The sequence below is a fragment of the Alexandromys fortis genome, unplaced genomic scaffold (genome assembly GCF_014885135.2).
Source record: "Alexandromys fortis isolate MF-2015 unplaced genomic scaffold, M_Fortis_MF-2015_v1.1 scaffold_11, whole genome shotgun sequence".
In the NCBI taxonomy this organism is placed as follows: domain Eukaryota; kingdom Metazoa; phylum Chordata; class Mammalia; order Rodentia; family Cricetidae; genus Alexandromys; species Alexandromys fortis.
In genome coordinates this window covers 18,399,942-18,410,460 of record NW_026067912.1, presented here as the reverse complement: position 1 = coordinate 18,410,460, position 10,519 = coordinate 18,399,942, and the positions used below count along the sequence as shown (strand labels likewise).

At 37.6% G+C, this 10,519-nt stretch overlaps 1 protein-coding gene across 2 annotated transcripts; it reads left to right on the top strand.

The window, feature by feature from the left end:
- The first annotated feature begins 3,279 nt into the window (after positions 1-3,279).
- LOC126499355 (keratin-associated protein 19-3-like) lies at positions 3,280-3,534 on the top strand. 2 transcript variants are annotated; one of them, XM_050138513.1, is made up of 2 exons: positions 3,280-3,415; positions 3,470-3,534. In XM_050138513.1, exons 1-2 carry the CDS (start codon positions 3,280-3,282, stop codon positions 3,532-3,534), a joined length of 201 nt encoding a protein of 66 aa, XP_049994470.1. The 2 variants fall into 2 exon arrangements, with proteins under 2 accessions (XP_049994470.1, XP_049994469.1); XM_050138512.1 differs by having other exon boundaries at positions 3,280-3,534.
- The last annotated feature ends 6,985 nt before the right edge of the window (positions 3,535-10,519 follow it).

Here is a 10,519-nt window from a genome sequence, read left to right as displayed (position 1 = left end):
AGCCACAGCTTCATGACAATACACAGATTAATAAAAATGGGTTAAATTAACTTTTAAGAGTTAGCCAATAAGAAGCTAGAGCCAATAGACCAAGCAGAGTTTTAAATATTATAGTTTCTGTGTGATTATTTTGGGTCTGAATGGCTGGGAAATGAACAAGCAGCCTCCTCCAACATCATAATATAGCTTTCATCAAATTCATTGACTAGTTTTTTTTAATCAATTGATTTATGAAATATATAAGCAATCAGTAAACATCTGATGAACAATAAATGAATTGATTCTACACTGGATATTCTAGCCACTGTCAGTGGATGAATAGCTCACATGAATTTTTATAAGAAACACCTAATACATTCATCAATACTTCTAGTGAGTTTACTTAAAAAGAAGGCAGGTTCAATTTGGAGGGCATCTCTTTGCTTAATTAAAATTACCAATACAATTACACAACCAAGGTCAAGAACAGCTAAAACTTTGCTTAATATCATGTCTAGGTAATTATATATTTTCTTAAATATTTTTTGCTGATCATGAGAACTGAATATAATCATTTTAGAGGAGTTATTCCCACAGAGCAAATCATATAGATTTTCTTTTCATGGGCAAGCCAGAGGAAGGTTCATGGAAGCAAAATAAGCATTGGGTTGCTGGCAATTGTGGTTAGGCAGAGGAAAAGGGAAGAGGGAGAAGATAGATAAAGAGTAGTTGAGTTGTTACTAGGGTCACAGTACAGTGTATGCTTGCATGGAGTGTCACAACGAAGCCGTGTGTGTACAATGACAATGATGGTAATGTAACAACACATACACAGGTACAAGTGTGTATTTTTCTGTGAAGTCTTCCTCATCATCAAGAGAAATCTACTTATAGGCTTCCTGATATTGAAGCAGTGTTATCCAAGTCCTGGGGCATAAAAACTAGTTAGAGTCTCATTTTGCTACGAGTTAGTTCAGGGACTTTGACCAAACAATTAAGAAGGATAGTGATCACACAAAAAGGGATTGTTGAGAGTTGGAGTTTAATACCCCAAATGGTGGCAAAGAGTGCAAGCTCCCCATAGAGATGTTGGAATGACTGCTTTCATTTACTTATCAAGCTGTGTCATCTATGCAACACGCTGACAGTTGGCACACCCCTTCTATGTATCCTGTCACCAGAGACACATCTCCCGATGACTTTTCTCTCCACTTCTAATTTCCAGATTGCTTAACGTTGATGTACCCATTCTAGTTATTTGAAATCTAGCAATTAAGTCAGTAGAGTTATACCTACTTTTCCTTTATCAGAATGAATGACTCCCGGCCTATTTACCTAAAAGATACTGCGAGTCAATTGGATCTTTTCTGCTTGAATTTTTAACTTATTACTAAAACATGTTATTTGCATTTTTGTGGATGTACATTGCTCGTAAGATTAAATAAGGTTAATTAGCATTTTCATCTTCTTAAGCATTAATCACTTTATGTTTTATGAACTTTTGTGTTCTTATTTTATTCTCATTCCATATATCTATTTCTCTCTTCAGGGTCCTTCATCTGTTTTCTTTTCTTCTTTTTTTTTTTATTTTCTCCTGACCTCACCCTTCCCCACTGATGATTTCTGTCTTACACTAGTCTTCTATGAGATAACTTTCTGGTTGAGTGAGAAATGTGGTTTGTCTTTTTGTATCTAGCTTGTTGTACTTAACATGGGGGCCTCCAGTTCTATCCAAGTTGGGACTTGGGATCAACCTACCCCAGGATCCAGCAATACCACTCTTGGGAATACACCCAAGAGATGCCCTATCATACTACAAAAGCATTTGTTCAACTATGTTCATAGCAGCATTATTTATAATAGCCATAACCTGGAAGACTCTTAATTACTGAAATATAATAATTCCCTCTCAGGAAATATTTACTTGGATCATGACAAATATTAAACATGAGTTCTTTTCATCTTAAATTAGGCTTAGCCAAAATTATTCTAATGGAAGTATAGGAAAAACAAAATAATTTACACCAAAGACTAAGTCTATTAAATTTGCAGATTGTAGGGAACCACTATTATAGACACACATGTTCAACCAATTGCACTTTGATCTCAACTTTTTGTCAATAAAGCATATTTTTTGTAATATTCAGAGAATTCAACTGTTCTAAGCTACAACATAGACTTACCTGAGCACTCCTATCAATACATTTAATGACAAGTATGTTCTTATTATGTGATTATTAAAAATAGGCAGATTAATAAAATGGGAGAAAAATAACTTAGATTCAAATTTGAGCTATGTTCAAGAGATGAAACATATAAATATATCTGACCTGCCTAGAAAGATGACTGCATGATTCTGCATGTTCCTGAATTACAACTTCTTGATTTACACATACATGCAGAGAGAGATATACAGACACAGAAAGACAGAGACAGAGATAGATAGATAGAGTGCAATAAATCTTGTTAAATTTCTTTAAGTATATAGCTGTAGACTTTTTTGAATGATTGAAATCTACAACCTAAATAAAGGCACCTATTTATAAACTTGGAGGTACCTATTTAAATGCAAATGGCAGGGTTTTCTCTGTTTAGTGATGTCTATCAAGCAGACTATATGGGAGACATGACACTTCAGAAGTCCCATTGAATTTCATCTATGATTATTTAGAAAACTTAGCTATGATTATTGCACTACTAAATGTGATTCTCAGTTGACTGTAGAATGCATGGCATTAAGATACACATCATAGTTTATTTTCATCTTTTCATTTGAACTAACATTTCTACAGTTATGATTCAGTGCATGTGGATTCTTGCCAAAAGAATGATGGCACGCACATCTACTTGGCTTGGGAAAAAAAATTCTTCAACAGTGGAATGTCAAAAGAAGGATGACATTCGAGGGTAAAGACAACTTCATGAGATACCATTTCAATATTTGAAGTCAAGGAGTTTATTGTAGAGTTGAAGCTGAGCAACTCAAGCATACACGGGGACTATAAACAGCACAGTATTTTTCTTTTTTTAATTAGAGACAGAGCAATTTTCTAGGCATCCAAAGAAAGCAGAACATCAAACACGCTGCACAGCCTTTAAATCACCACACATGCAAACAAGGAGAGCATGGGGTTGGGTCCTAAGAAGCAAGATTGTTCACATAGTTTTCAATTTTAATGAATAGTTTTAACGAATTGCATTTAGAGGTGTGGTTTCTCCAGGTATATATAAATGGCCTTGTGCAGCTGAACTGACAACATTGTCCTGCAACTGCAAACCAAACCTACCACTCCAGACATCATGAGCTACTACAGCGGCTACTACGGAGGCCTGGGCTACGGCTATGGTGGCTTTGGAGGCCTGGGCTACGGCTATGGAGGCTACGGCTGTGGATGTAATAGCATCCGCAGACTGGGCTATGGCTGTGGTTGTGGAGGTTATGGATATGGCTCTGGCTATGGAGGCTATGGATTTGGCTCTGGCTTTGGAGGCTATGGATATGGCTGCTGCCGCCCTTCATGCTGTGGAGGGTATGGATTCTCCAGCTACTATTGAATAAATATTTGAATCTATAACCCATGGATTACTGTTCTGTGTTGCGTTATTTTTTCTAAGCATCTTTACTCTGTGACCTGCGTTCTTTGCTTTTTCTCTATCCAGAATTTTACTTCCTTTTGTATTACTTGGTTTCCATAAATAGTGTGGAGCATAATAAAAGAAGTCTGAATCTTGAGTGTTGATCTTCAGGGATCTATTTCTATACTGACTGGGATGTTATTGTATTCTCACAACTTTAATAAGAAACTTTTTCCTGACACAGTTCATTTGCCTTAACCTCAATTGTTTTTTTATTTATTTTATTTATTTTGTTTTTTGTTTATTTATTTATTTTTAATTTCATTTTGCATTTCAACCTCAGTTTTCCCTCCCACCACTCCTCATTTCCCCCCTCACTTCCACCCCAGCCCAGCCCCCATAAATTTCTCCCAATGGGTCAGGACTCAAATGGGGAAGTCAACAATGTCTGTCTGACACATTAAGTCAGGGCAGGATCAAGCCCCTCCCCCCTGCATTAAAGCTGAGCATGGCATCCCACCATAGGGAATGGGCTCCCACAAACTAGCGCATGCTGGGTACATGGTGGTCCCATTGCCAGGTGCCCTCAGAAGTCCAAGCTTCACCACTGTCTCTCACCAAAACATCAGTTCTGAAACAAAAATAGTTTTTTTTTTGGATTTGTTAATATAATAACTGGCTATGTGGGTTTTTCTCATAGGTAAAAAAATCAACAAATGTTGATTTATTAACCCCATCCTCTACCCATTGTTTTTCTTTCCCATCTCTGTTTCCACTTAACCATCTTTCTTTGCTCCCTGTGGCTTATCAGTTGTCTTTGTCCTCTTTATCACCCTTATCCACAAATTCCTGTACTTTTCCTTCCTTCAAAATATAATAATTCTATGTCTAAGGATTAAAGAAGCATTTACTGAAATAAATCAATATAGTATTAAATTTTAAATAGATTATAAGTTGGTAAGCTAGAAGATGGATGTATAAAGATGTTTTCGTTTATTCTTTTTACATGTGCTTAAAATACTTTAAAGTAGAGATAAAAAAGCAAACATTTTAAAGAAAATTTTTTCTGAAACAAAAGTGGATATCATTCTATTCCAGCTTCAGATATGTATGAGCTATTAAGTGAAGTTTATCACATGATTGAAAATTAAGTAAATTGAATAATTTACATCTCATAAAGATATTGAATCTACCATTAGAAATTCTCCCAAATTATAATTTTAATTTCATATTCTTTCACTGGTCAATTCCAACATTTTGGAGTTCTTGTTTTTGTTTTTTGGAGACAAATGAGACACATGGAATACTCTATATGTTTTAAGTTGAAAACGTCTTAATAAAACATGACAATATGTTGTTTTTGACTAAATCTGAATTGTTTGATTTTATCAATAAAGAATCGGGAGCCAGATGATGGAGTGAAACCAAATTAGCTCAGAGAGGCAAAAAAGCACCTAGCACCTTTGTCCTCCACCTATGCCTTCCGAATAAGCCTGCCTTAAACTGAAGGTTCCTCCTTTCTACTTCCTGTGTGCCTCTCTTTGTGGACTCCCCTCTCTCTCTTTCTCTGTGGATTTTCCTCCCTCACTTCTTGTCAACCAACTGGTTGACCCACCTATGACCTGTGGTAGACTTTATTCTTTCCAATTAGCGGGAAAATTCTTGGATTAAAGGTGCATGCTAGGACTGAGCCATACCACATCTAGAAACAGATTTTTTTTCAGTAAATAATGCAATGTTAAGGTTCAGAGTGTGACCAAATATCCTGTAATGTTTCCCCTTTTGTCTAAATAGAAAAAAAACAGGTTTTTAGAGAGTCAAATGAAAACAAAAACATTATGAAATTAGTGGCAATAGAATACTCACTTATTTTTTGATTTTCCTCTGTCCCATACCCGGTGACTCTTCTAGTCTGAGACAGAGATACAGAGACTTTTTGAGGTTTTCTTTAGCAAGCCCATGTGGGTTTAGAGGAAAGAGTTGTACTCCTACCCCCAAAACAGCTTTAGTATTTTATTGAATTGGGGCCACATAAAGACCACTTGCCACTTAAGACTGTAGAGGGCAGCAGAAACAAGTATTTGGGAATCTCCTTTGGGAGGGACAGTCATGAGCCAGGGAGAAAGAAGGGAACACCCCACCAGGCTGTCCTGCCTCCTACCCACATTGGGTGGTTGATTGGCAGGAAGGGACAACTGCTCAGGCAAGATGGTGGCATGGGGGCCGGTGCTCATCTGGAGCATCTGGAGCTGGAGGGGGCAATACCACTTGGCCAGTTTACTCTATGTGTTGGGTTATTTTCTCCAGATGATCTATCTTTTTTCTTCAGATGTTTCACTTATCCAGTGGTCTGGTCTCTGGTTTCCTTGGTTGGGTCCTTTTATTTTTCTGGAAAGATAAAAGCAAAACCCTGCCCCAACCCTAACTGGGGTCTTCCTGTTTTGCCAGGTTATATCTTTCCTAGGGTAAAATGTTTTTTTTTTTTGGCAACAGAAAAAGTTTTCTGTTTCAATTAAATTATTTTGAAAATTGGAGACTAAATATACCTCACTATGTATAGATAAATATACCTATATTCTGCTTTCTCTTTATATATAGATTCAAGGTTTAAATATATTTGTTTTAAGGTCACAAAGGTCATTCACTTTAAATTTCAGCCTGCCTTTTTCAAGCAGTTTTTAAATTTAAGTCACTGTAATTCCTATTTGCCTGCCTCTGCTTTCCAGACATGGGGATTACAGTGCTGGGATTAAATGTGTGACCACCACCTCATTAGGCATATATATAGTGGTTATAATAGTTATTCTCATAGGGTTTTCTAGTTTAATTAGGTTTTCCATTTCTCCTTAGTTTTTAGTGTTGGGGTTAAACTTTCAAGTTTTTCAAATATGTAATGTATCATCCTGTGGATTTGTTCTTTGGTGTCCTCGTTAGGGTTACTGTTGCTGTGAAGAGACACCAAGACCATGGCAATTCTTCTAAAGAAAGCATTTAATTAGTGTGGTTCACTTTACCATTTCAGAGATTCAGTCCATTATCATTACGAAAGGGATCATGGCAGCATGCAGGCAGAAGTGCTGGAGCCAAGAGTGCTATATCTTGTAGGCAGCTGAAAGTTGACTAACACACTGGGCAGTATCCTGAGCATAAGGACACTTAAAGCCCACTCCCACAGTGACACATTTCCTTCAGAAAGCCGTAGCCACTCCAACAAAGCCACATTTCCTAATGGTATACTCCCTATGAGATTATGGGGGGGGGGCAATTACATTCAAACTAACACGGAAATTTTTAAAATTCTAGCCTAAATTAAACCTGATGCTAATTTGTCCACTACTTTTTTATTTTTAGATGTATTGTCTGTTTTGCCTGTAGCAGTTACACAAAATTTACCATTATATATTTTAGGTTGAGGAAACTGTTTATGATTTCGAATGTCTGTTGTGCAAAATATTTACACAAGTGGGGCTCTTTAACATACCTGTGGAAGAATTTTACACTGAAACCTTTTAAGTGATTTAGAATTATTATAAATTGCACTGGGAAGTCAAAATTTTTAAAAAAAAAATCTGTTCTTGTAAAGGTACAGTAAAAGTTCAGTCTTTTAAGTAAATCACTATAATAGACCATCCCTTAGGTAATGAAGAAGTCAGGGGATTTCTAGGCTGTAGAGCCCTTTGGCTGGATCACATTAATAGCTCTGAGCTCTATTACCATTCTCCATTTTCCAGATTTTTTTTTGATAACAAATAGTGTTAAATTCCGAGGACTGGTTGATTCTTCAATATGGTGATAATTTAGCTGCTTCTGTTCCAGCTGTATTAGTGTCTGTAATTTTTCTGATGTCAAAATTTATTGTTGCATCCATATAGGTTTTTCAGTTAACCATTTTAAAGGTAGGTCCGTTGGTGCCTTTGAAAGATCAACAGTTGTGCCCTGCTTATATGCAGTCTCAACAGTTGGTGCCCCTTCTTGATACTACTTTTTAATACTCTTCTTAGAAGTATTCTTTATTTTATGTTTTTTTCTGAGATTAGAGGAATATTAATCTGTGTTTTCCATTGCTGCAACAAATCACATTTCAAAAATCCATGGCTATATTATCCAAACATGGCTTTTCCTCTTTGTCCATCTGGCCCTATACATTCCACCCATATTGCACATTGTTTTACCTGACATAAACTTCCAATCACTAGAAGCTGAATATTTATCTCCTGAAGAGGCCAATCTGGATGCTAAGAATTTGCTGAATTTATGCCTATCTCTAATTTTGTGTCTACTAAACCTTCTATTTCAATGTCATTTATTTGTAATTTTAGCTTTGGTCTCTGATAATTTATAGCAGTTTGCCAAAATACTTGTTTTCTGGTCTTCCCTGAATCTTTTTTATCTACTGAGCAAGGGGGTTGGAGGGAGTAGGGAAGGCAGAAGGGGAAGAAGAGGAGAGAAGGGGAGGGGGAAGAGAACTTGATGGAATGGGATAGTTGCAATGGAGGAAGGACAGAGACAGAGAGCAAGGAAAGAGATATTTTGACTGAGGGAGCCATTATAAAGCTAGCAAAAAAACTGGCACTAGAAAAATTCCCAGGAATTCACAAGGATGACCCTAGCTAAGACCTTAAGTAATAGAGGAGAGGGTGCTCCAACTGGCCTTGCTCTGTAGTCAGATGGATGAATATCTTAAATATTACCATAGAACCTTCATCCAACAGCTGATGGAAACAGAGAAAAAGACCTGCATTGCAGCACTGGACTGAACTCCCAAAGTCCAGCTAAAGAGAGGGAGTGAGAATATGAGCAAAGAGGACAAGACCATGGTGGGAACACCCGCTGAAGCAGTTTACCTGAGCTAATGGGAGTTCACCAACTCCAGCTGGACAGGGAAGGAAACGGCGTATATCCAAACTAGTCTCTCTGAATGTGGGTGGCAGTTGTGTGGCTGGAGCAAACTGTGGGGCCACTGGCAGTGGCAACAGGACTACTGCTTGTACTGATGGCTTTGGAACCTATTCTCTTTGGATGGATGCCTTGCTCAGTCTAGATATAGTAAGGAGGACCTTGGACCTTCCCCAAAGCAATGTGCCTTATCCTACTGAGGAGTGGGTGTGGAGTGGAGTGGCAGGGTTAGGTGGAGAGAATAGAAGGAGGGGAGGGAGTGGGAACTGGATTAGTATGTTAAATGAAAAACAATAGTTTTTTTTTTTAAATAATAAAAAAAAAAATACTTGGGAGCCAAATGCAGGAGTGAAAATCTAATAGGTCAGAGAGGCTGTTGTTGGAGGGATCGTTTGTGGTTCCCAGTCACCTGGCTAGCTTAGACCCAAAATAATCACACAGAAACCATACTATTTAAATACCTGCTTGTCCCATTAGCTGTAGCTTCTTATTGGCTAACTCTTACATATTAATTTAACCCGTCTCTATTGATCTGTGTATCACCATGTGGCAGTGGCTTACCAGGTAATGTTCCCAGCATCTGACTCCAGTGGCTCCAAGGTATCTCTCTGACTCTGTCTTCCTCCTCCCATGCTATAGGCCAAAGCAGTTTCTTTATTCATTAACCAATAAAAGAAACACATAGACAGAAGGACCTCCCACACCAAGAGGCAAAGCAAGCACCTAGCAGACTGACTTTCCTTCTCTGCTGACATCCCAGATATACCTCTTCTTCTCCACTGTCTCAAATGAGACTACCCGAAGCTGAATGTCTGTCCTTTCCACTTCCCATGCATCTCTCTAGCCATCCTCCTGACTCCTTCTTATTCTGTTTTTCATTTTGTTCATTTCTCATCAAATGGTTGCTTGCTCCACCTCTTGACCTTTGATTGACTTTATTTAATCCTGTCTACAATATTCAAGAAGAAGGCTCTTGAATTTAAGGTGTGTGCTAGGGCTGAGTCACACCATAACTAGAAACAGTTTTTCTTCATTAAATAATGCAATCTCAAGGTTCATGGTGTGATTAAATATCCTGCAACAACAATATTATGTAGGGAGAAAAGATATTCCTCATTAAGTTAAGTACAAGTCTTAGCAACAATATAAATCTTTTACTAGTTAGTATATTGAAAAGGTTCATGTCTGAATTTTATTTGAAGAATTCTAGAATATCTTATCATTTGATAATCTGAAGTATAATTTAATATAAGAGTAAAATAAATTATATAAATCAAAATAACATTCCACATCTAATCTTAAACTTTGAAGTTGCACATTTCAGAATTGTGTTAAATCTAAGTCTGATAATTTCTTGTTCTTTAAAAATGTGGATTTCAGCCAGGTGGTGGCACACGCCTTTAATCTCAGCACCCAGGAGGCAGAGGCAGGTGAATCTCCTTGAGTTGGAGGCAAGCTTGGTCTACAAGAGCAAGTTCCAGGACAGGCTCCAAAGCAACAGAGAAGCCCTATCTCAAAAACCCAAAAAAGGTGGATTTTATTTCCCTGTTGATATGATTTTTATTTTGTTATTGTTAAACATCAGCTGTTTTTATTTGCTATTTTAAGAGGTAAGTATATTGCTTGAACACAAGGATGACCCCAGCCAGGACCCTAAGCAATAGAGGAGAGGGTGCCTGAACTGGAATTCCCTGTAATCAGGTTGATGACTACCTTAATTGTTATTATAGAACCTTCATCTAGTAACTGATTGAAGCGTATGCAGAGATCCATAGCTTAGTACTGAATTAAACTCCAAAGTCCAGTCAAAAAAGAGGGAAGAGCAGTGATATGAGCAAAGAGGTCAAGACCGTGATGGGTTACCCACTGAAACAGCTGACCTGAGCTAATGGGAACTCACTGCCTCTGGACTGACAGCTGAGGACCCAGCATAGGACAAAACTATGCCCATTGAATGTGGGTGACAGTTGCATGGCTAGGGCAGTCTATGGGGCTACTAAAAGTGGGACCAGAATTTATCCCTACTGATTGTACTGGATTTTTGGAGCTCATTCTCTTTGGAAAGATA